We start from the raw sequence: 26,376 nt of genomic DNA, 5'->3' as shown, positions 1-26,376 counted from the left end.
GACGGGGTACAAGTGGCCAACACAGACAGACAACATTCCCGCACCAAGGAGCATCTAGTGCTGCCAATCTACTAGATTGTGACTCCCAGTCCTTCAGTTGACGGATCACATCACGTCAAGGTCACCTCTCTTAGTCAGGCTGCACTCTAAACATCACATGTTGCGCTGCTGCATGGCCTCTGAGTCGCTGAAAGTTCATTGTAGATGATAAATCATGTCTCTCACCTGGATAGTAGAAGGTTGTGTACATAAACCTACAAGCTGGTCAACTTTGACATCCAACTTAGACCCGTAGATGGCCAGAATGACACGAAAAATACTTTTTTAAAACCTTCAGGAGGATTATGATGAATTGTTGATGTAAAGTGGAAGATATAAACATCCCATCAGTCTGTATCCCAGTGAGAGCAGACATTGTACAGTAAGTGACTGTTTTTTTATGTTTGTTGTCTCTCATCAAGTCTGACATGATTAGTAGTCTTCTTGTTGTTGGAGGGAAAGTGAGCGTTCTGATGTGTCTGTGACATTAGTACTTAAAATATGGAAATTCTACATCTTATTATGAAAGTTACTACATGAAACTATATACTTACATCATTTATATATTATCAATCAATCAATGTTTATTTATATAGCCCTAAATCACAAATGTCTCAAAGGACTGTACAAACCATTACGACTACGACATCCTCGGAGGAACCCACATAAGGGCAAGGAAAACTCACATCCAGTGGGCAGGGAGAGTCCCGTCCACAGGAAACCATCCCAAGCGGAGGCGGATCAGCATCGTAGAGATGTCCCAAACCGATACACAGGCGAGCGGTCCATCCTGGGTCCTGAAGAGCGGTCTATCCTGGGTCTCGACTCTGGACAGCCAGTACTTCATCCATGGTCATCGGACCGGACACCCTCCACAAGGGAGAAAAAGAAAAGAAGCGGCAGATCAACTGGTCTAAAAAGGAGATCTATTTAAAGGCTAGAGTACACAAATGAGTTTTAAGGTGAGACTTAAATGCTTCTACTGAGGTAGCATCTCGAACTGTTACCGGGAGGGCATTCCAGAGTACTGGAAGCCGAACGGAAAACGCTCTATAGCCCGCAGACTTTTTTTGGGCTTTAGGAATCACTAATAAGCCGGAGTCTTTTGAACGCAGATTTCTTGCCGGGACATATGGTACAATACAATCGGCAAGATAGGATGGAGCTAGACCGTGTAGTATTTTATACGTAAGTAGTAAAACCTTAAAGTCACATCTTAAGTGCACAGGAAGCCAGTGCAGGTGAGCCAGTATAGGTGTAATATGATCAAACTTTCTTGTTCTTGTCAAAAGTCTAGCAGCCGCATTTTGTACCAACTGTAATGTTTTAATGCTAGACATGGGGAGACCCCAAAATAATACGTTACAGTAATCGAGACGAGACGTAACAAACACATGGATAATGATCTCAGCGTCTTTAGTGGACAAAATGGAGCGAATTTTAGCAATATTACGGAGATGAAAGAAGGCCGTTTTAGTGACGCTTTTAATGTGTGACTCAAAGGAGAGAGTTGGGTCAAACATAATACCTAAATTTTTTTACCGAGTCACCTTGTTTAATTGTTTGGTTGTCAAATGTTAAAGTTGTATTGATAAATAGAGGTCGGTGTCTAACAGGACCGATAACCAGCATTTCCGTTTTTTTGGCGTTAATTTGCAAAAAATTAGCAGACATCCATTGTTTAATTTCATTAAGACACGCTTCCAGCTGACTACAATCCGGCGTGTTGGTCAGCTTTAGGGGCATGTAGAGTTGGGTGTTATCAGCATAACAGTGAAAGCTAACACCGTGTTTGTGTATGACGTCACCCAGCGGCAGCATGTAGATGCTGAAGAGTGCAGGGCCAAGGACCGAACCCTGGGGAACTCCACACGTTACCTTAACGTAGTCCGAGGACACACTGTTATGGGAGACGCACTGCACCCTGTCAGTAAGATAAGAGTTAAACCAAGACAGGGCTGAGTCTGACATATCAATTCGTGTTTTGATACGCTCTAATAAAATATTATGATCGACGGTATCAAAAGCAGCAACATAGATGACGCATCAGTCCAAAGGGGATCCAACACAGTAGCGAAATACTTATCGTGTGTATATTAATCCTTACTGGAGGTTTTTGGATGATTTTTAAAGCGTTTCATAGGTTGGTGTCAGTTTGAAACGTGCATACAAGTACAATGGAATACATCACTAATGAGTGTACAAAGCAAACGTCCTGACCTCATTTTGGCTCAGTGTGCCAAACACTGCACTAACAGGAAACATAGCAACTGACGTCAGTCAGTAGACTGACCAATCAGATAACTACTGGCACAGGGTATATAGCTGCTGTATAACAAACTCTCAGACAGATCGCTTTGGGTTTTCCTGGTACTACTGTTCAAGTGTACTAAACGATCTCCGCTCTCTGCAGACTGCGTTAAATAAAATACTTCTACTTGACTCAATTCCTGCCTCCTCGAAAAAAATTTTCCTGCTCCCGGCCTGGGTGAGACGGCACTTAAAATGCGTCTCAACAATTTGGGGACTCGTCCGGGATCGAGGGAGTTGTGAGGAGAACATTGAGAGGACCATTCGGACCTAAAAATGTTCTTCATGGACAAAGGACAAAGACACTAGCCGGCACTTACAAATAAGGTAAGCAGAAACCTGTTAAAACAAATTCTGCATATTGGAAACTACTAAAATAGTGTCCTGTCCTATGTACTTGTAAGAAAACATAAAAACTAAAAGAGTCAGTAGAAGTGTAACCCTAACCCTAACCCTAACCCTAACCCTAACTTCGATACAGGAGGAATACACAGTAACCTCGAGAGTGGCGTAACTCCACCTGAGATCCGACGGGGTCCAGGAGCGGTTAGTACCGCGGCTGGGTTAGAGTCCCGGGGGTTGAGGTCCCTAAATTCTAGTTGTTGTTACGATATGAAAACTCCAAAAACGTTTGGGAAAATGGGTTTATAAACCTTGGAGAGATTGAAATATCGCTGTATAAAACTCCTCAAAACAACAAAATAGGTTGTTTTACGTGGGAAAAATGAGGGGAGAAGACAAAATACAGTCGAAGGAAACTGCAGTTTAAAACAGAGACTGAGTAGTCTTTCGATAACACAACTTTAAGCTAAAGAAAATACTGTGTGGGTATCGAATGTGTATGTGCAATAACTTTGTGTGTGTATTTTAAGTGTTGTTGAGGTAAGAAGGGAAGTGGGGAGAATAAGACTCTGAGTAAATCGTTGTGTGAATACTCGTTGTGTGCTGGGTCTGCGGCTGATGAACTGACGGGATACCTAACGGTGCCAACGAACGTCGTTCATTCGCTACAGTTTAGGGCGGGGTGGGCGGTGAAAACCGTCCATATCTGACCAACAGACACGCAGCGAGGGCTAAATCACCCAGTTAATAAGCGAGACATCTTATTTTTGGAGTAAACGCTGTGGTTCTTGTGATAGGACACCCAGTGGGAGACCGGACCGACCTTTAGGGCCGGCCTAGAAGCTTGTCTCTCAGAGAACCGCAGTGGGCTAACACAGCTATCTCCGGGAAGATTGTTGTCGCAATAAAACTGTGGAGCTCAGAGTCTAGTTAAAAAATGGAAGGAGAGTTTGATAGAGAAATAGATGATGTTGGATGGGGCCCGGTCAGCCCATATGTCACCCTATTGACCCAAATTGGATCCACAGCTAATGCCCTAGCTGCCACATCAAAGCCAACAGATAAAGAGAAGAAAGTAACAAAAGCAAAACAAAAATTAGAACAACTTATTTAGGACATGGGGAAAACATTGGAACATATAGGGCCCTTAGGACAATTGATACTTGATAAGATGAACATAGCAGCTATAAAGAGAGATGAAGCGGAAGAGCAGGGAAAGATTTTAGGTTTGTTGCAGAAAGTCCAGTTGGAGGAAAAAGGAGCGCGACTGGGAGAAGGAGCGACGGGAGTGGGCTGAAATGTTGATCTGCTGGCAAAGCACGAAACATCTGCACCAAAAGGAGCTTCACTCCAAATCGGTAATTGCACCTCATGTCCCCACATGTCCTGCACCCTATGCGCCTCCAAACCACGGCATGTATCCCACATTTTACATTGAAAAAGGCACACTGAACATTGATCCGCCTGGCGGTCACGTAACCGACAAAGAATGTAGCTCGGACAAACTCTCGCTGCGCTCCATTAAATCCTCTACACCTGCGATGATCTCACTGCCGTTTCCACCGGCGCCTCCCTTATCAGCTGTACATAAATCACCTCAACCTATCGTAGTAACTGAGTCCGGGGAGGCTGGGTACACTGAATTTATGGATAAACAACTCAGAGAGAGATTTAAAGAAAAACAAGAAAGGTTTTCACAAGCAGTTACTAAGGGTTGATATGATGCAGCTGCGCTTCTGGGTGAGCCGTGAGATAAGAGTTGTCTTAGAAACAAGGGCATCTTTGAGCGTGTTCCGCCTTATCTCTTGGAATGTGCGTTCGCGCACACAAATAGGTGTGTGTGTGTGTGTGTGTGTGCGTGTGTGTGTGTGTGTGTGTGTGTGTGTGTGTGTGTGTGTGTGTCACTGATAGTTTTAGACGAATGAGAATAAACACATGCCCTTATTTTGTAGAATATCACACACGACAGGAAGTCAGAATACACAACTAACTAATAGACACAAACGATACTCTCATTAACTTATAGATAAGCCAACACTTGTGCAGTTCAAAGGATTCTTAGATAATCTTTAGTTGATTTAGAAAAGTTACTTAAATATACATAAAATAATGCGTATAAATCGTTGAAAAAGGGGTATTGATTAACATTTAATGGGACAATTGATGTTGTGGTTTTAAAACGTGATATGCATAATTGGGCTGAGCGGGATGACGATGATAAGACGGATGACAGAGTAACAAGGAAACGACTCCTTAAAAGTCAAAAGAACCGAAAGGACAAAAATCAGCTAAAGTATATTCAGCAGTGGGTGACCTTCCTTTTGAGTTCCAGCAGGCGGAGAAAAGAATCCGCAACAGATAAGAGACCAGACAGATGGACTCGGATGGTGGACAACGCGATGCTTCAAGGTCAATCCGGGGTGGAAACTGTTTCGCCTGTGCCCACAGCTGGACGCCCAGAAGGGGATACAAACAGACCTCTGCTGGACATAAGTGTCAATGGACAATGTTATCAGTTCGTGATTGACACTGGTGCCACCCACTCATTTCTGAATGCAAACGTGCCAAAGAAACTGTGTGCTTCCCTTCTGAAGGTCAAAGGCTTCGCTGAGGTCACAAGAAGGTTACCTGTCACCAAACCGCTTCCGGTTCAAATTGCTGGACACACACTGAAGCACCCCTTCGTGGTCGACCTGAACACACCGTGCCTGCTTGGTAATGACCTGCTTTACAAACTGTGCCCTGACATTCAATATCGCACAGAAGGGACCTTCCTGGTGTTACCTGACGGTACAACCACCAAGCTGCGGCACCACTATCAAGGCACCTCCATGAGCATGGGCTCATACCACAGCCTGGAGCACCAAACATGGCTGGGGCCTACTGAGTACCCCAACTCCTGCTGCAACTGTTCTATCAGTGAAAACCCTGGCTGACTGAGCTGTTTCCGTGTGCACCACCACCCGACCCGCCATTTGTTATGATCACAAGTAGACGACATATCAGGAGGCCTTTGACTCCTTTTTATATATATATATACATACATGTTGGAACTCAAGGTGTGGCTACTCACGTTGACATATCTGTGCAACAACTAGCATGGTGTAAGATAGACACCAACGCAGTCCCACATTGTTCCCTTGCTCTCTGTCCCCCCCTACGGAAACTAAAGACTTAGGTCCAATGATGAAACCACACAAATACCACATTATTAATTGTTTCAGTTGTCTGTTAAACACATAGCTATGGGCTGCACTTTGGACACTGCGGCTGTAGGCTACAAGGAGCTAGCAGCTACACAACAGCTGAGCTAAAACTACACATGACATTTAAGCATATCAAATAATTATAGTTGCTTATTACATGCACAAAGTAGTCAAGACAGAAGTCTAATAGAAAGTATTCGGTAACAAACGTGTCCGCATCATTCAACTTTCTACAACATGAGCTTGACTTAACGAATTAATGCGGCCACCAGGTGTGGTAGAATGTCAAATTACTATTGCAAAAGCATCCGCCATAAGGTTGGTGTTTTTCTAGCATTCGTGTCAACATAAATATAAGCATATTTTGTCGCCTTCACCAGGTTGAATAATTTACTTGACTATCAGCTAAACTTTTTCTTAGATGTTTCTGAAAGTAAAAGTATTATAAACACCTTTGATGTCACTTCTTAAGGCCAGTAAGTCCAAACTACAGGTAGTCCGGAAAGTCGTTTCCTTCTTAGGCAGACAGATCTCACAGGAAGGGTCCGGTTTATCACCAGAACACAGGGACACGATCCTACACCACCCTAAACCCAAAACAGGTAAAGACATGCTTTCTTTCCTTGGGCTTACGGGCTACAGCAGGAATTATGTCGCTAACTACACAGGCCTTACATCATCCCTTCGGGACCTCGTTCGCAAACACGGCATGCGAAAACTGTCTGCACAGCTTAATTGGACTACGGAAGCTGAGGTTTCGTTTATATCCCTCAAACAGCAACTTTCCCATGCGGCTGAACTTGCGATCCCCGACTACTCCTCCACCTTCTATCTTGATGTTTCTGGTACATCACACTGTGTCAACGGTGTGCTGTTCCAGAAAAAAGGGGGAGAGAGGAAAATATTGATGTACATCAGTACGATGCTCGACAGCATGGAAAAACGTCACCCAACGTGCACACAACATGTCGCGGGAATAGCAAAAATCATACAAAAAACAGCACACATTGTCATGGACCACCCACTGCACGTTCTAACCACTCACAGCGTTGTGGCATACGTCAATTCTGCAACATTCACGCTCACAGCGCGCAGACAGAGGCGACTAGCGAAAGTACTAGAAGCGCCAAACCTGACAGTCACACATGAGGGGGTTAACATGGCAGACCAAATGGGTACAGGTACACCACATCTATGTGCAGACAAGGTTCAGAAAGAGGAAAAAGTCAGACCAGACTTACAGGCAGAATCATTTGAGGGAGGAAGAAACTTGTACACAGATGGGTGTTGTTTCCGACATGAAAAACAAGGCCTAATCTCAGCCTATGCTGTAGTGGGGTAAAAACAGTTGTTGCAGACAAAATTGAGGGACCCCAGTCAGCACAGAGAGCAGAAATAATTGCTGTAATCAAAGCGTTGAAAGCAGGAGAGGACCAGGTAATCAACATTTACACTGACTCAGCTTATGCAATAGGGGCGGTACACATAGAATTGCCACAATGGCAAAGAACAGGATACCTTACGGCGTCCAACAAACCCATTAAGCATGAGGCAGAGATGAAAGAACTAGCGGAAGCACTGATGTTACCACAAAAGGTAGCCGTAATCAAATGTAAGGGTCATGAGAAAACACACTCGCACACGAAAATAGGAAATGAGGCGGCTGATGCAGCTGCGGAAAAAAGCAGCCGGATATGTACATAATATGATGATGCTCTGCTCTGACACTGAGACAACCCCAGATACCAATAGGGAACTTGTACATGTAAAAACGGAACAGAGTTAAACTTCACCGGAGGAGAAATCACTATGGCTGGCCAGAGGCTGCACAAAAACCGACGATTTGTGGCGAAGTCCGGATGGCCGGATTGTGCTACCACCTGGAATAAAAAACATAGCACTAACTGAGGCGCACGGAGTGGGACATGTCGGGGCTGCACAGATGCAGAGAAACCTCGAAAATTGGTGGCACCCATTTTTGAAAGATATGTGTAAATATCATGTACATACTTGCCCTGAATGCACCATGTATAATGCACGACCAACAGTCAGACCGCATCCTGGACGTTTCCCTCTCGAGACGAAAACAGGGAAAGAAATCATCATAGATTACACAGATATGGTGAAATCAGTAAAAGGGTACAGGTATATGTTGGTATGTGTGGATGCGTATTCAGGTTGGCCAGAGGTACTCCCTACAAAAAGGGAAGACAGTAAGACAGTGGTGAAGTTTTTGGTAAACCAGTATATCCCCAGACATGGTTTTCCTGAGAAAATCCGATCAGATAATGGTACACATTTCAAAAACCATGATCTGCAAAAGGTTGAAGAAATGCTGGGGTTGAAACACAGGTTTAGTTCGGTCTACCACCCACAATCCCAAGGAAAGGTTGAAAGAATGAACCAAACACTCAAATCTAAATTGGCAAAAATCTGTGCACAGACCAAAATGAATTGGCTAGATGCGCTACCCCTTGCCCTCATGTCTGTTCGAAGCTCAATAAACCAAAGTACGGCCTTTACTCCCTTTGAGCTGACCACAGGCAGGAGGTTTCCAGGGCCCCAGTCCAAGCTTATTGGAATCAAAGGTGATGATCAGTCATTAACCCACACGCAGTATTTCCATGCTTTACAAACCCTTGTTGCAGAGTATGCCAAGCAGGTGGGGGAGAGAAACAAGGAAGACACAGCGACTCCACCAAGCACAGAGTGGGTCCTACTGAAGGTGCTCAAGCGAAAGTGGACCGAACCCAGGTGGACGGGTCCATATCGAGTGACTGAACGCACCTCGCATGCTGTTCGGCTGAACGGCAAGGGAGACACGTGGTTCCACTGAAGCCAGTGTGCAGCGGCGGACGCCCCTGCACGCACGTTGAGAGAGACACGTACCGAGTTACGTGAACAACAACAACGGGAGAAGACCACCAATCAACAAGGGGCAGAATAATCCCCTGTTGGCATCAGGGTGAGGTAGTCTACCCAAAATCCCTGTGGGAGGAGGTGAAATAGCGCTCCTCTCCTACACGTGGTGTGCCAAACCACCAACCAGATTCGTCGAGGGACCAAGAAGATCGTGACAACCATCGACCTCCTTATTCTCTGTTGGTTTGGGGTACTCATGGTCTTTCTTTGGGCCCTGATACATCTGTCCATCACGGGTACAACTCAAGTTTAAGGTGCCACTAAGTATTAGTACTTAGTCGAATTTTTAAGTACATATTATACGATGTTTTGATTTGTGATCTCTTTAATAGAGATCAAAAGGGGGATTAATGAGTGTACAAAGCAAACGTCCTGACCTCAATTTGGCTCAGTGTGCCAAACACTGCACTAACAGGAAACAGATGTTTGAGCAACAACCAACTTAACAGGAGACCAAGGGAGGTTCCTAGACACGAGACACATAGCAACTGACGTCAGTCAGTAGACTGACCAATCAGATAACTACTGGCACAGGGTATATAGCTGCTGTATAACAAACTCTCAGACAGATCGCTTTGGGTTTTCCTGGTACTACTGTTCAAGTGTACTAAACGATCTCCGCTCTCTGCAGACTGCGTTAAATAAAATACTTCTACTTGACTCAAGTCCTGCCTCCTCAAATTGTTTTCCTGCTCCCGGCCCGGGTGAGACGGCACTTAAAATGCGTCTCAACAGTCACACACTTCCAAAATTCTGGTACTTTTTAGAGGCGGTATAGTACCGAACATTATTCATTAGTATCGCGGTACTATACTAATAATAATAATTATAATTTGTAACACACTTTACATTTGTTAAAATCTGACTTTATATCTCACAATCATGACTTTGTCTCTCACAATTGTGACTTTCTATCTCACAATTATGACTTTTTAGATCACAATTATGACTTTTTATCTCACAATTCAGACTTTTTATTTGACAATTATGACTTTTGATCTCACATTTATGACTTTGTATCTCACATTTATGACTTTTTATTTCATAACTATGACTTTTTATCTCACAATTATGACTTTGTATCTCACATTTATGACTTTTCATCTCACAATCTTGCCTTTTTATCTCACAATTATGACTTTTTATCTCACAATTCAGACTTTGTATCTCACAATTATGACTTTTTATTTCATAATTGAGACTTTTTGTCTCATAATTTATGACTGGTTATCTCATGATGTTGAGTTTCTTATCTCATAATTTTGACTTTCTTATCTGGTAATTTTTACATTTTGTATCTCATAATTATTACTTTTATTTAGTAATTTTGAGTTTCTTATCTCATATTTTTGACTTTTTATCTCTTCATTTCAACTTCTTCACAAGTGGGGGAAGAGTGGATCATGAGATCGACAGGCGGATCAGTGCGGCGTCTTCAGTAATGCGTACGTTGTACCGATCCGTTGTGGTGAAGAAGGAGCTGAGCCGGAAGGCAAAGCTCTCAATTTACCAGTCGATCTATGTTCCCATCCTCACCTATGGTCATGAGCTTTGGGTTATGCCCGAAAGGATAAGATCACGGGTACAAGCAGCCGAAATGAGTTTCCTCCACCGTGTGGCGGGGCTCTCCCTTAGAGATAGGCTGAGAAACTCTGTCATCCGGGAGGAGCTCAAAGTAAAGCCGCTGCTCCTCCACATGGAGAGGAGCCAGATGAGGTGGCTCAGGCATCTGGTCAGGATGCCACCCGAACGCCTCCCTGGGGAGGTGTTTAGGACACGTCTAACCGGTAGGAGGCCACAGGGAAGACCCAGGACACGTTGGGAAGGCTATGTCTACCGGCTGGCCTGGGAACGCCTCGGGATCCCCCGGGAAGAGCTGGACCAAGTGGCTGGGGAGAGGGAAGTCTGGTCTTCCCTGCTTAGGCTGCTGCTCCAGCGACCCAACCTCGGATAAGCGGAAGAAGATGGATGGATGGATGGATGGATAGATTTCAACTTTTTTTCAAATTTCACAATTAAAAAATGTCTTAGGTCATAATTATGCCTTTTACTTATCTTTCAACTATGATTTTCTTGTGTAATAATTTTGACTTTTTATTTCATAATTCAGACTTTCATTTTACAATAAAGGATACTCAGTGGCCTAGTGGTTAGAGTGTCCGCCCTGAGATCGGTAGGTTGTGAGTTCAAACCCTGGCCGAGTCATACCAAAGACTATAAATAAAAAATGGGACCCATTGCCTCCCTGCTTGACACTCAGGATCAAGGGTTGGAATTGGGGGTTAAATCACCAAAAATGATTCCCGGGCACGGCACCGCTGCTGCCCACCGCTCCCCTCACTTCACAGGGGGTGATCAAGGGGATGGGTCAAATGCAGAAGACACATTTCACCACACCTAGCCTGTGTGTGACAATCATTGGTACTTTAACTTAACTTTAATAATGACTTGTACCTCATGGTTTGGACTTTTTATTTCATCATTTAGATACTTTTTAATGTCATAACAAGGACTTTTGTTCAAATCTCCCAATGAAGACTTTCTCATCTCCTATTTAGGACTTTTTATCTTGCAACCTTTGGGCTATTTTTTCGTGCCTTCCATGAGAACTTTTTATCTTCTCATATTTTAAGGGACGTGTTTCCGCACCGACCACACGCGATGACGTCACAGCGAGGCACGCACCAGCCGGAAGTGTTCTGGCCGCGCCTGCGCAGTGAGTGGTCCAACATCAACATGAACGTTGGCGTCATCAAGTCGTCCAACATCAATTTTCTTCCATCAAGTCGTCCAACATCAATGTTCCCCTCATCAAGTCGTCCAACATGAATGTTGCCAGCAGCTCGGTGTCCACAACACGACGTAAGATTCTTTATTTCATATTCTTTTCTTGCACACTTTCTGCCAACTAGCGAGCAGCTAACGCTAACAAGGTGAGCTACTAATACTTTTCTTCTTCCTAACTTGTACAACTTTCATGTTTATTAAATTGCTCGAGGGACTAACTCCTTATTTCAATCATCACCTCGTCCTTCCTTGTCACGTCAGCTCGGCTACTTAGTCCTTCTGTTAGCCATGTTAGTTTAAGTGACAATATGTTTTATTATGCTAGTTAGCCGTGTTAGCTTAAGTCACCATCCATCCATCTTCTTCAGCTTGTCCGAGGCCTAAGCAGGGAAGCCCAGACTTCTTGAAACTTCAGTGACATTGTTTTTTGTGAGCTAGCTAGCCCTTGTGTTAACCATGTTAACATAAGTGACAATATTTTGTTTAAGTTAGTTAGTCCTTCAGTTAGTCATGTTAATTTACGTGATATTATTTTTTAATAAGCTAGTTAGCATGTTAGCATTAGTGACAGGATTTTTATGAAGCTAGTTTGCCCTTGTGTTAGCCATGTTAGCTTAAAGGCCTACTGAAATGAGATTTTCTTATTTAAAAGGAGATAGCAGGTCCATTCTATGTGTCATACTTGATCATTTCGCAATATTGCCCATTTTTTGCTGAAAGGATTTGGTAGAGAACATCCACGATAAAGTTCGCAACTGGGGAAAAGCCCTGCCTCTACCGGAAGTCGCAGACGATGACGTCACTCGTTGAGGGCTCCTCACATATTCACATTGTTTATAATGTGAGCCTCCAACAAAAAGTGCTATTCAGACCGAGAAAACGACAATTTCCCCATTAATTTGAGCGAGGATTAATGATTTGTGTTTGAGGATATTGATAGCGACGGACTAGAAAAAGATAAAAAATAAACACGATTGCAATCGCGTTGCATTGAGACGGATTCATATGTTTTTAGAGACATTTACTGGGATAATTCTGGGAAATCCCTTATCTTTCTATTGTGTTACTAGTGTTTTAGTGAGTTTAACAGTACCTGATAGTCGGAGGTGTGTGTCCACGGCCGTGTGTTGACGCGCAGTGTCTCTGTGAAGTCGACGGCAGCTGTACGGAAGGCGCAAGCTCAGCCGATCTCCGGTAAGAAGCGACTTTTTAACCACAATTTTCTCACAGACACCTGCTGGTTGACAAGTGGTCGGGATCCATGTCCGCTGTGATTCATAGTAAATTTTCACCTCTGTAAATTTTAAACAAGGAATCACCGTGTGTTTGTGTGGCTAAAGGCTAAATCTTCCCAACTCCATCTTGCTACTTTGACTTCTCCAATGTTAATTGAACAAATTGCAAAAGATTCAGCAACACAGTTCTCCAAAATATTGTGTAATTATGCCGTTAAAGCAGACGACATTTAGCTGTGTGTGTGCGTAGCGCTCGTACTTACTAAAAACCCGTGACGTCTTGTGTAGAGGAAACTCCTGGGAAATTTAAAATTGCAGTTTAGTAAACTAAAAAGGCATTATTGGCATGTGTTGCAATGTTAATATTTCATCATTGATATATAAACTATCAGACTTCGTGGTGGGTAGTAGTGGGTTTCAGTAGGCCTTTAAGTGCCATATATTTTATGAAGCTATTTAGCCCTGGTGTTAGCGTAAGTGACGTGATGAATATGACTGGGAAGAAGACGGGTGTGATGAAAGCATTGAAGTGACAGAGAGATGTCTGCTTGTGTGGCAGGGAAGCGTGAGGCAGAGCGCTCGGTCAACTGGACGGTGGAGGAGACTCAGGTGCTGCTGTGCGCCTGGAGCGACGAGCGCGTCCAGAAGAGTCTGTCGGAAAACCTGCGCAACCGCCACGTGTTCAAGCATCTGTCGGCCCGCATGAGCGACATGGGCTTCTGCCGCAGTCCTCACCAGTGCCGCCTGCGCGTCAAGACCCTGAAGGCCAACTACGTGCGCGCCAAGCTGCAGAGGAGCGCCCACAGCTCTCAGCTCTGCAACTTCAAGTACTTCCAGGAGATGGACGCTGTGTTGGGGAGGAGGGCGGACACTTTGGAGGACGTGTCTACTCCGGACCCCGCAGACAGGACGGTGGGGTCTTTCGTCGGGCGTTACCTCAGTTCTCCGGGGAACGCCGCCGGAGAACATTTCAGTTCTTCCGAGGAGCCAGGAGGCCGGCAGATGTGGCCGCTGGACTTTCAAGTCAAGCTGGAGAACGAAGACGATTCCGAGTTCAGCGACCTGGGATTCATGCAGGGACCGGGAGAGAGACCACCCCAGGGTTTTGTGGGATCCAGCATCCGTCCTGAGCCTGCCGGTGAGTCCACTTTGCTTGGAAATGTCTTTTCCTGCCATTAGATGGCAGGAAAAGACAAACAAATAGTATGTCGGCCTGTTCTTTCACCTTCGTCATTATCTTCCTTTTTATGCTCTACTCACTCTCTACAAAACTCTATTTGAAGCACATCTAAACTACTGTGATGTCATCTGCTGGAACACCTTCCCGAGTTACCTTCACAAATTACAATCCATGATAGGGGCCCTGTCATGGTCCAAGTTGAATGCCCCCAATTCAGATTTATTTCATAATGATCATCTCTTAAGACTGCCAGCATTGAATATTTATCACAATGCTTGTCTAAGCTATCAAGTCATCCACAGGCTGAATCTCAGGCTCTGTAGCTTGTTTCCTATCTACCATCCTTAGCATGCCCACAACACTCCCAACTTTCACCTGATATAAGGTAAACATGGTCTACTGGCTTGTACTGCTCCAAGTCTTGTATGCAGGGGACTAAAAATCTGGAACCGACTTGATGAGATTCTCAGGATGCTGTATTCATTCTCCAACTTCAAAGAGAAAGTGAAATCATAGCTATTAACCACCTATTTCTAATGCCTCATGTGAATGGCTAGTGCTCTTTTAGAGGAGTAGCATTGTCACATGTGGCTTCAAGGTAGACTACTGTTGGGTTATGTATGTATGTATGTATGTATGTGTGAGTGTATGCTTGCTTTTGTGCTCCTATTTTGTGCTTGCCATCATGTCTCAGCATCCCATGCATATACTGACCTCTGGACCCCTTTCCAGAAGTTTCTTCTAGCTTATCTGGTGGACCCATTCAATTACCACCATCCTTAAATGGATATGCACTACTGTTGTAATCGTTGTATGGTATTGTCAATAGATCCTACTCAGTGGCTTAGTGGTTAGAGTGTCCGCCCTGAGATCGGTAGGTCGGAAGTTCAAATCTCGGCTGAGTCATACCAAATACTATAAAAATGGGACCCATTACCTCCCTGCTTGGCACTCAGTGTTAAGGGTTTGAATTGGGGGTTAAATCACCAAAAATGATTCCCGGGCATGGCACAGCTGCTGCCCACTGCTCCCCTCACCTCCCAGGGGGAGATAAAGGGTGATGGGTAAAATGCAGAGAATAATTTCGCCACACCTAGTGTGTGTGTGACAATTATTGGTACTTTAACTTTAAAACTCGAATGTAAAACATTAGAAGCTCTCAAAATGAAAATAATCAAAACATCAACAAAGTTTAGTTTTTTGATTAAAAATGTAAATAATACTAACTTATGAGTAAATATAAATAGTTACAACAAAAATAATTACATGTGTAACTGATCATGACTATTTTTGACATGTAAGATCAGGGGCCCCACGCATTTTCCATGGATGGCCACATATTGACAAATCACAGAACGCGGTGGCCATTTTGGTAATTTTTATTTTCAAAACAAGTACAATACGTGCATTGTTTTCAAAGAATGAGAAAGTAGAAATTGTGTGTGAACGCCAAAAAGCCAAAGCCGAACAAAAACGTATAACAAAAACATAAGCTAGCATACTAACATACTTACACTAAGCATGAGTGAAATACCAACATGTATGACACAGAGGTTTATATCTGATAAATACGCTCAAAAAGCTATCATGCTAATGTTAACATGCTGAAATACTAACTTGGTCCAATGCCAAAATGTATTACTCCCAGGTGTGTCATTCATTTCAAATGCTAGCCTGCTAACATTGTCAGTACAAAAATATGTGTGAGGAGTATACTTTTGAAAAGAGCAAACCAAGCTAGCATGCTAATATTAGAATGCTGTGGGCCCTTAAAGAAATTACCCACAGGTTGCAAATGCCCCCCGGGCCGCACTTTGGACACCAATACTGCTGTTGTTTTTACGGGGGAGAGAAGAAAGCAAAACAATGTCATGAGAAAAATGTCAACTGTTGGAACTAATAATCATTTATTAACAGAGGTATGTTTTTAGCATTGTGTTACAACATGAACTTGACTTCCTAGACTCTTTGGAAAAAAGCAGCATGCACTAAGGACCCCTCCTACCTGGGCTAGACATAGAACACACAGATGATGACCTCGGCATGCACTAAGGACCCCTCCTACCTGGGCTGGACATAGAACACACAGATGATGAACTCAGCATGACTTAGTACATCTTACAAAGTACTTGTCTCCGTCAGTTTTAGTCAAAAGTGGCTGGAGACTGAGGGCAACAGTGTGTGTGTGTGTGCGTGCGTGCGTGCGTGCGTGCGTGCGTGCGTGCGTGCGTGCGCGCGCTATATCTTCACACTTAATTTAAAAGGTTGTAGTCGGGCCTGTATGAGATGCTAGGAAAGTGGCAGAAAACTCAGGGTAACATTGTGTGTGTGCTCCATCACAGCTCCGCCCGTGGACATCGTGAGCTCGCCCTCGCCCGCACATCCTCCGGCGCCCTCGCCCGAGGCATCCACGGGGCCCGGCACTGAGGGCGTGCGTCCGGAAGCGGTCCTGGCTCACCTGTCGCGGTGTTTCCGGCAGCTAGTGTCAGAGACTCGGGGCCTGCTGGTGCAGCTGGACCAGCAGAGGCAGGATCAGGCCCGCTGGCACCAAGACCTCCTGAGCCAGTGGGCGCAGCGCGAGGAGCGGCGGCAGAGGGAAGCGGCGGAGAGGGAGGAGCGGCGGGAGAAAGCCCACATGGAGCATCAGGTCCGGGTCCTGGAGCTCCTCACCAGCCTGGCCAGAGAACAAGGTGGCAGAGTCCAGGAGCACAAATGATGCCAACTAGGACCTCAGCTTTATTGTCATCATTCATCACATCACCATTAACTCACTTCCTCACACTCTCATCTTCCAGTCTTAATTAATCACAAGAGCATTCACGCTTTTCACGGCCTTCAGCAGCCTTTGGAAAGATGCCATTCAACAATAATCATCATTTTCTTCATATTATTGTTCATTTTTCATGGCTTTTGTGTGCTCACAATGTATTACTATTCAACTTGCTGTGCTAAAGTGGAGACAAGTTGGTTGCATTTGAAAGACATTATTATTATGATTATTAGTATTATTATGATGATTGTGATTATGATGATCCGCTCTCCAATAATAAGAAAGTCAATGTTTATTTAATATATGCAAAATGTGTTATGTCTGGTGACTTTTGAACTGAGAACATTAAAAAACCAGATGTGATGTCAGGTGTGCTCCTCTTTTGTGTCCCACATCATCTGTCATCTTCTTTTGTGTCCCACATCATCCGTCATCTTCTTTTGTGTCCCGCATCAGCTGTCACCTTCTTCTGTGTCCCGCATCATCCTTCATCTTCTTTTGTGTCCCGCATCCTCCGTCATCTTCTTTTGTGTCCCGCATCCTCCGTCATCTTCTTTTGTGTCCCGCATCATCTGTCATCTTCTGTTGTGTCCCGCATCATCTGTCATCTTCTTTTGTGTCCCGCATCATCTGTCATCTTCTTTTCTGTCATCTTCTTTTGTGTCCCGCATCATCTGTCATCTTCTTTTGGGTCCTGCATCATCTGTCATCTTCTTTGGACACCTTCTCTTACATACAACAGCTCAAGTCTGACACATCAGTCTCCTTGGACGTATCTTCGCTCATCCAAGCGGACTGGACACTGGCCGAGAGTTGGTTGTCTCTGGCCATGCTCCCTCCATCCCAGCGGACGATGGCGTGGAACACAGCAGAGGCCACCACAGTGTATATGTTTTGTTTTACTTTTTATTCATAGCTGTATGTAGAAGTGGCTGCTTGCATCCGCTGCTTTAATGTCTTTCATGTCCTTTGTGTTTTTGTGATGTTTGATGTTTCCCTCTTACATGTGTAAGAGGGAAACAGGGAAGTTTACTATGGCTATGAGTTTCTGTTGTTTTTTTCCCTTGGCCTCAGTCTGGACCCCCTCTCCAGGGCCCAGGCTTAGACCGATTTTATTTTATTGTATTTTAATTTTCTATCTCCCCGCCCACCCCCACACACACACACTTTTTTTTTTTACCTGTATCTCACCTTTTTTGTAAGGGGCGCTGGAAGCCGGCAGACCCGTCAGCCATCCTGTTCTGTCTCCCTGTAATGTTTGTCTAATCTTGAATGGGATTGTGCCGAAAATTTTTATTTTCCTGAAGGAATAAATAAAGTACTATCTAATCTATCTTAAGTAAAACACTTACTGTCAAATAACAAATAAATGTCAAGTAAAATACTTTCTGTAGAGTAAAAATACAATAAATACATGTGGAGTAAAAAACTTCCTGTAAAATAAAAATAATAAGTACGTGTCAAATAAAATACTTCAGGTCTGCTTAATGAGGCTTCCATGACGGTCCCAGCTGGACCCTGGAACTCTGTTTGTCTTTGCATTGTTTCCTGAGGAACACATAGTGTGACACAAAAGACAGGTCCACCAATAAAGAACTATTACCTTTTGGAAATTCAACAACATACAAATGTGCTTGAGTACAATAAATAACAAAAGTGTTAAGTGCAATAACTAACAGGTGTTGAGTGAAGTAAAAATAAATAGGTGATGTTCAAGCGGAGAAAGAGAAACAAAAGAGGAAGGGCGTGTCTAGGGCGTGGCTCTCTCCTCTGATTGGTCGCCACTTTGCCCGCCCTCTAATGCTTGACTGTTGTTTGGATGAACACATGAATTCTTCTTCTTCTTCTTCTACTAGAGGAAGTGGTGACTTGTCCAGGGTGTATCCCGTCTTCCGCCCGATTTTAGCTGAGATAGGCACCAACGACCCCCGCAACTCCAAAAGGGAATAAGCGGTAGAAAATGGATGAATGGATGGATGGAAAGGAGACACGCACGTGAAAGGTAAAAACAATGATTGTGTATTTTGTTATATTCTCTCTCTCTCTCTCTCTTTCTCTCTCTCTCTCTCACACACACACACACACATAGACAGACAAAAAGGCAGACACACACACACAGACAGACACACACACACACACACAGACAGACACAAACTGACACACACACACACATAGACAGACAAAAAGGCAGACAAACACACTCACACAGACAGACAGACACACACACACACACACACACACACACACACAAACATATAGACAGACAAAAAGGCAGACACACACACACAGACATTCACACAGACAGACACACACACACACGCACAGACAGACACAAACTGACACACACACACATAGACAGACAAAAACGCAGACACACACACACACACAGACAGACAGACACACACACACACAGACACACACACACACACACACACACACACACACACACACACACACACACACACACACCTTCTGGCTAAGAGGATTGTCCCAGAAAAAGTTCAAGTAAAGTTAATCCTCTTGACTTCACCTCATTTATTTGTATTATTTATTATATATTTGCATGATACATTTACATATTATATAATTTATATATTTGATTGTCTGCTTGTGGACTAAAACAAGGTATTAATATTATTATTGTTATAAAAATTAATAGTAGTATTGTCATAATGTTGTTGTTGTGTTGACGAGGGTGAATCTTTGGACACTAAAGCTTCCATCCCATTCCCACTCCTTGGCTGAGGATTCCAATCACAATCAATTCCCGATTCACAGCGATTGTCACAATGTCTTATTTGAATATAATCACCATAATGTCACAATGTGTTATTTGAATATAATCATCATAATGTCACAATGTGTTACTGGAATAGAATCATCACAATGAAACCTTTTCCAAAGGTTGCAGTGAGATGGCATGAAAACGTATTTTTAACAATCCATTCTTATTCAAACAAACAAACAAAGGATGCATTTCTTTTAGAATCAATCTTTGAAAGTTACGAATTGATTTAGAATCGGGATTAATAAGAATTGTGATTTGGATGTCGATCCAATTTTAGTGCCCCCATACTCTCAAGTGCATACCTGGGAAATGAGCTAGAAAAAAAACAAGCAAACATGCTAACGTCAGCGTGAAATGAGCTATTATGTTAACAGTTAGAATGCATCATGTAGCTAATTACAGGCACTGGAGGTCTAGATTTGTAAAATGAGCTAGAAAAAAAAGAAAACATGCTAACGTCAGTGTGAAATTTGCTAAAAAAATTATAACATGCATACTACATGGTTAGCATGCATCATCTGCCAAAATACATGATACTTGTCAAAAAACTAGCATCTCTAAGTTAGCGTGAAATAAACTAAAAAAGCTAACTGTTAGCATAGCTCATGTACCAAAACACATGATTCTGAAGGGGTACACCTGGAAAATGAGCTGACAATTTCCAGTTAGCATGAAACTAGATAACATGCTAACATTAGCATCAAAGCTAACATGCCGACTTGTGGAAGGGAATGTCTGGGATATAAAAGTGGATTGTGTTGAAGCTTTGCAGACGATTTGACTTCTTTTTTCACTTCCAATTGCTCAAAAAGGGAATTCCTGGAAATGTTGGAGTTTTGAGGGGAAAAAAGTGTTCAATGATTGAATCAAACATTTTGAAAGGTTGAAAAAAATGGCAAGAAAAATATGAATCATGGAATACTTTATGGATCATTTTAGCATTCACACAATAAAAGGTAAAACGATGATAAATAACTTCCATCAGCTGAGAAGTGAAAGTGAAAGTGAACGCATCATCACATGACACAAGAGAGGAAATCATTTGAGCGACAGGAATCTTCTCAGCACAAACATTTCACTTCACATTTACACAAGCAGTCAAGTTGTCACCTTGTGGAAATGCTAACTGAAACTAATCCTTTAGTTGTCACCATGTGGAAATGCTAATTGAAACTAATCCTTTAGTCGTCACCTTGTGGAAATGCTAACTGAAACTAATCCTTTATTTGTCACCTTGTGGAAATGCTAACTGAAACTAATTCTTTAGTTGTCACCTTGTGGAAATGCTAACTGAAATTAATCCTGCATGTCCAACATTCAATAGACTGCAAAGACAAGATATTTAACATTTCAACTGGTAAACTTTGTTAATTTTTTTGGCAAATAATCATGAACTTAGAATGTAATAGCAGCAACACGTGTCAAAAAAGGCATTTTTACCAGTGTGTTACATTTCCTTTTCTTTGAACAACACTCAGTGCAGGTTTGGGAACTGAGGAGAAACATTTTTGAAGTGGAAGCTTAAGTTGTTCAACAGTCTCCCGGCTCATATTTTAGCCTTCACACATTTTTGATGTCTGGACTACAGGCAGGCCAGTCTAGTACCCGCACTCTTTTACTATGAAGCCACGCTGTTGTAACAAGTGGCTTGGCATCGTCTTGCTGAAATAAGCAGGGGCGTCCATGATAACGTTGCTTGAATGGCAACATATGTTGCTCCAAAAGCATTGAATATCAGTACAACTAGGATAACGCTATTTGGTAACAGTAGAAGAGAAAGTCAAACACAAATACAAATAGACGGAATATAAATTGAAAGAGTAAATGAAACCAAATTTGTAGGTATAATGATTGATGATAAATTGAACTGGAAATCTCATGTAAAAAATATACAACATAAAGTAGCAAGAAACACGTCAACAATGAATAAAGCCAAATATCTTCTAGCCCAAAAATCACTTCATATTCTCTACTGCTCACTAGTGTTACCATATCTGAGTTACTGTGTAGAAATATGGGGGAAAAATTACAAAAGTACACTTCATTCACTAACAGTGTTACAAAAAAGATGAGTTAGAATAATACATAATGTTGGATATAGAGAACATACAAACCCTTTATTTATTGAATCAAAGATACTGAAATTCCACGACGTAGTGGAATTGCAAACAGCTAAAATTATACACACAGCAAACTATTACCTGCCACCCAAGAATATACAACAATTCTTCTCAAAAAAAGAAGAGAAATATAATCTTAGACAAAAATGTAATTTAAAACATTTGTACGCACGTACAACACTTAAGACCTTCAGTATATCAGGATGTGGAATTAAATGATGGAATGGATTAAGCAAAGCAATCAAACAATGTACTAATATGATCCACTTCAAGAAACTCTTCAAACTTGAAGTGTTTACAAAGTACAAAAAAGAAGAACCAAGATAAACATTCTGAATTTATTCACCCACTCATTCTTTCATTCTCAAAATAATCTTACTTATCTCATCGTATAGAATAAAACTTACTTTACCCATTATTTATTTATTATTTTTATTGTGATTCCTTATGGAGTATATTGTGAATACATTGAGAACAGGAAGTGAACAAAAGTTTTAGCAACTGTTATGTAAAAGAAAAGGGGTAGGATTAAATAAGCTCTGCTTCTTACTACTCCTTTTCCAACATGTTGAAAAGAGAAACTGGAAATTGTGATGTATCATGTTGTATGCTTGCATGTTCGAAATAAACTCAAACTCAAACTCAAAGCTGTATGTACCTTTCAGCATTAATGGTGTATTCACAGATGTGTAAGTTAGCCATGCTTTGGCCACTAATACACTCTCTTACCATCACACATGCTGCCCAGAACACTTTCACCCTACAACAGTCCCTATGGTTATTTTACTCTTTGGTCCACAGTTTCCAAAAATAATTTGAAATGAAGACTCGTCAGACCACAGAACACATTTCCATCTTAGATGAACTCAGGCCCAGCGAAGCATTTCCGAGTGTTGTTGATAAAAGGCTGTAGCTTTGCACAGTAGAGTTTTAACTTGTACTTACAGATGTTGCGACCAACTAGTTACTGACAGTGGTTTTCTGAAGTGTTCCTGAGCCCATGTGGTGATATCCTTTATACACTGATGTGGCTTTTTGATGCAGTAGCACCTGAGGGATGGAAAGTGCGTAATATCATGGCTTACGTGCAGTGATTTCTCCACATTCTCTCAACCTTCTGATGATATTGCGGCGCGTAGATTGTGAAATCCCGAAATTCCTTGTTGAGAAATGTTGTTCTTAAACAATTTGCTCAGACATTTTTTGACAAAGTGGTGACCCTCGCCCCGTCCTTGTTTGTGAATGAGTGAGCATTTCATGGAAGCTGCTTTTATAGCCAATCATGGCACCCACCTGTTCCCAATTAGCTTGTTCACCTGTGGGATGTTCCAAATAAGTCTTTGATGAGCTTTTTCAGTCTTTTTTGCCACTTGTGCCAGCTTTTTTGAAACATGTTGCAGGCATCAAATTCCAAATAAGCTAATGTTTGCCAAAAATAGCAAAGTTTCTCAGTGTGAACATGAATTATATTGTCTTTGCAGTCTATTCAGTTGAATATGAGTTGAAAAAGATTTGTTAGTATTTCCACAAAGTGACAACTCCGCTGCTGTTGTAATTTGAGCACACATCATATGAAAGTAGGTCAATTAAGTTGCTGAGATGATGTCATCATTACATTTGCTCAGTTAGTTAGTTAGTTAGTTAGTTAGCCAGCTAGTTAGCAACATAACTCAAAAAGCATTTTTAGAGATGGAAACGTCAGAAATTAAATGATGTTAGACATTCAGACAAAGTGTGTTTAGCATTATGTCATGCTAACATGTCAACTAAGCATGTTTAAGTTATGTTAACACAATAACATGACAACTAAGTGTGGTTAGGCTATGCTAATACGCTAGCATGACAACTAAGTGTGTTTAGGCTATGCTAACTTGTCTACAAAAAGTGTTTAGGCTATGCTAATACGCTAACATGACAACTAAGTGTGTTTAGGCTATGCTAACTTGTCTACAAAAAGTGTTTTGATTGTGCTAACATGACAACTAAGTGTGTTTAGGCTATGCTAACTTGTCTACAAAAAGTGTTTTGATTGTGCTAACACGCTAACATGACAACTAAATGTGTTTAGGCTATCCTAACTTGTCTACAAAAAGTGTTTAGGCTATGCTAATACGCTAACATGACAATTAAGTGTGTTTAGGCTATGCTAACTTGTCTACAAAAAGTGTTTTGATTGTGCTAACACGCTAACATGACAACTAAGAGTGTTTATGCTATGCTAACACGCTAACAAGCCATCAAAGTGTGTTTATGCTATGCCAGCAGATCAGCAAAAGATTCTGGTGCGCGGTGTAGCTGCCACATGATCTTCTTCTTCTTGTCAGTGTTCTCCTTCTCATGATAATGAAGGTTCCGTGTGTTCTGGCAATGCTTACTTATTGGGGACGTCGCTCTGTTTACAAAGTCACTTTAGGGGACTTTTGACGTTATGGGGACAAAAATACAGGTCCCCTGAAGGGAAACATTTTTTAAACAATAGTCAGATCCATTCTGAAGATGCCTAAATCATTTTATAGCTTTCTTTTTTTTCCCAATAAAACATGTTTACTGCTTAGTTTGGGTGTGAGACATTTGCACAGCAGCGTCCCTCATAGGGCTGTAGCTGGTACTGCACTCGCTGTTGGGCTCATATCCCTACACTGATTACCAATCCACCACACCTGTTGGGTTTATATTATTACCAATCCACCACACCTGTTGTGCTCATATCCCTACACTGATTACCAATCCACCACACCTGTTTGGCTCATACCCCTAGTGAGGTAGTTAGGTGTTGTGTATTTAGCATTGCTCCTAGAAAGCTTTTGAATCATGTTATGTTGCCTTTTTTTTTTGACATTTGGACTGAAACTTATATATTTTACTACAAAGAGTTAAAAATGTATTTTTGGGTGGCGAACCTTTTCCATCAGGTGCACTTTGTGTTGCTTTTTTTGGGCATTTGGACTGGTTTATAGTCCAAGTAGCTCTAATTTAATGTTAATTGGTTTTCTATAAGGACTTCTAAGAAGTTATATGTATTGTGTTGTCCTGAAGTCAATTGCTAATATTGTTTACATAATTACTTGATAATATGTTTTTATTAGTGACTCCAATGCTTTCATTTGGAGCTAAAGTTGTTTACATTTATTGTACGTTGTAATCGGTAAACAGCAGTTAGATGATGTAACTTCCGCTAAGTGACTTCCTGTTGGGTGACTTCCGGTATTCGTTGGAAAGCACGTCATGCATGTTGCGGTCTTCTCTCGTAATTTCCAGAGGTGTGGACTCGAGTCACATGACTAGGACTCGAGTCAGACTTGAGTCATGAATTTGATGACTTTAGACTCCACTTGACACAATGTGAAAATACTTGCAACTCGTTTTAGACTTTAACATCAATGACTTGTGACTTCACTTGGACTTGAGCCTTTTGACTTGACATGACTTGCTACTTTCCCCAAAACCCAAAGATTAAAAAGTTATTAGGGAGCGCTTCGTATTTTTCATTGTGTACCTGTCTATAAGCGTTGCGTGTGTCAGCCTGTGCGCTGTCAGTACAATAGCCAATCAAATTAGAACTACGTTGTTTTCATCCTACAGCCTTTCATCCAATCAATTTGCAGGAAAACCAACGAAGAAGAATGTCCAAACCACACGCCAGTGAACAAAAACTGATCCATCCATCCATTTTCGACCGCTTATTCCCTTTTGGGGTCGCGGGGGGCGCTGATACCTAAAATAATTTCGTTTGGGTATAAAAATTACGAGGTGGTCAACACAAAACGATTTGCAGTATGCAGCACATGCGGTTCGAAATTTACTGATGGAGAGGCAACAACTTCCAACTTCGTCCGACATTTGAAGTTGCACAAAGAAAGGTAAGTTTTGAATGTAAGCTAACGTTTATTGGCTAAGTAATGTGACTTTTATTTGCTGTGTAGTTAAATCAGTGAGGCTGTAAAGTCACTGCTAAGGATACGTTATTACAAACACGGAAATCTGTTGCAGTTCACTACCTTATTCATACTTTTTGTTCAGTGATTTTTTTTTTTACTCAGGGTTATGTTAGTCAATATATCACACAAAGTAACGCAACGTTAGACGGCGGTCAGCAGCACCGTGTATTTTAGCCACCTAAAAAAAGACAAAAATTGTAAAATAAAGGTCAGTTTAAATGTATACTATATTATGAATATGTGTACCACTTTAGCTAGCTTTCCGACATACTGCTGGTTGTTTACCTCAGGGGTCCCCAACCACCGGTATCGGGCCGTGGATCGATTGGTACCGGGCCGAATGAGATATTAAGAAAAACAAAGCATTTTTTTTAATTAAATCAACATAAAAAACACAAGATACAATTACAATTAGTGCAATAACCCAAAACAACCTCCTTCCCCCATTTACTCCCATTCACACTCATTTGCACAAAAAGGTTGTTTATTTCTGTTATTAATATTTCTGGTTCCTACATTATACATCAATATAGATCAATACAGTCTGCAGGGATACAGTCCATAAGCACACATGATTTTATTTTTTTACGACAATTTTTTTTTTACATAATGTAAATAATTCAATGTATATACTCCAATGATCAACTTGTGTGATGACTGTATTATGCTGATAGTATATATTTGTACCATGAATTGATTAACGTGGAACCCGACTTAAACAAGTTGCCATGGTGGCATC

At 42.0% G+C, this 26,376-nt stretch overlaps 3 protein-coding genes and 1 pseudogene across 25 annotated transcripts in view; all 4 read left to right on the top strand.

Annotated features, from left to right (window-relative positions):
* The first annotated feature begins 4,779 nt into the window (after positions 1-4,779).
* LOC133555689 (uncharacterized) lies at positions 4,780-5,658 on the top strand. Its single transcript, XM_061905014.1, has one exon. It carries the CDS (start codon positions 4,878-4,880, stop codon positions 5,625-5,627), a length of 750 nt encoding a protein of 249 aa, XP_061760998.1. The 5' UTR covers positions 4,780-4,877; the 3' UTR covers positions 5,628-5,658.
* A 678-nt stretch (positions 5,659-6,336) lies between these two features.
* On the top strand, positions 6,337-7,601 carry LOC133558692 (uncharacterized; annotated as a pseudogene).
* A 3,905-nt stretch (positions 7,602-11,506) lies between these two features.
* Positions 11,507-17,154, top strand: LOC133555668 (uncharacterized). Its single transcript, XM_061905005.1, has 3 exons — positions 11,507-11,681; positions 13,401-13,979; positions 16,364-17,154. Exons 1-3 carry the CDS (start codon positions 11,645-11,647, stop codon positions 16,735-16,737), a joined length of 990 nt encoding a protein of 329 aa, XP_061760989.1. The 5' UTR covers positions 11,507-11,644; the 3' UTR covers positions 16,738-17,154.
* Positions 17,155-18,618: 1,464 nt separating this feature from the next.
* rasgef1ba (RasGEF domain family, member 1Ba) overlaps positions 18,619-26,376 on the top strand; it is an 89,451-nt gene continuing 81,693 nt past the window's right edge. For 18 of the 23 annotated variants that reach the window (XR_009807337.1, XR_009807349.1, XR_009807351.1 and 15 more), the window contains exon 1: positions 18,619-18,793. Coding sequence is in view for 12 of the 23 variants with exons in the window: in XM_061904958.1 (XP_061760942.1) it covers positions 18,760-18,793 (34 nt within the window). In the remaining 11 variants the exon portion in view is untranslated. Of the gene's footprint in view, positions 18,794-25,316; positions 25,560-26,376 lie in introns of those variants that run through there. The other 5 variants (XM_061904968.1, XM_061904969.1, XM_061904967.1 and 2 more) reach the window with 1 other exon arrangement.

This window comes from Nerophis ophidion, linkage group LG01 (genome assembly GCF_033978795.1).
Source record: "Nerophis ophidion isolate RoL-2023_Sa linkage group LG01, RoL_Noph_v1.0, whole genome shotgun sequence".
In the NCBI taxonomy this organism is placed as follows: Eukaryota; Metazoa; Chordata; class Actinopteri; order Syngnathiformes; family Syngnathidae; genus Nerophis; species Nerophis ophidion.
Note: the sequence above shows the minus strand (reverse complement) of the source record. Positions and strands in the feature narration are given on the sequence as shown.

Coding starts and splice junctions, on each gene's coding strand:
- LOC133555668 (XM_061905005.1), top strand. CDS start 11,645: ATGAATGTTGCCAGCAGCTCGGTGTCCACAACACGAC. Junction 11,682..13,400: donor CTCGGTGTCCACAACACGAC/GTAAGATTCTTT, acceptor CTTGTGTGGCAG/GGAAGCGTGAGGCAGAGCGC. Junction 13,980..16,363: donor CATCCGTCCTGAGCCTGCCG/GTGAGTCCACTT, acceptor GCTCCATCACAG/CTCCGCCCGTGGACATCGTG.
- LOC133555689 (XM_061905014.1), top strand. CDS start 4,878: ATGCATAATTGGGCTGAGCGGGATGACGATGATAAGACGGATGACAGA.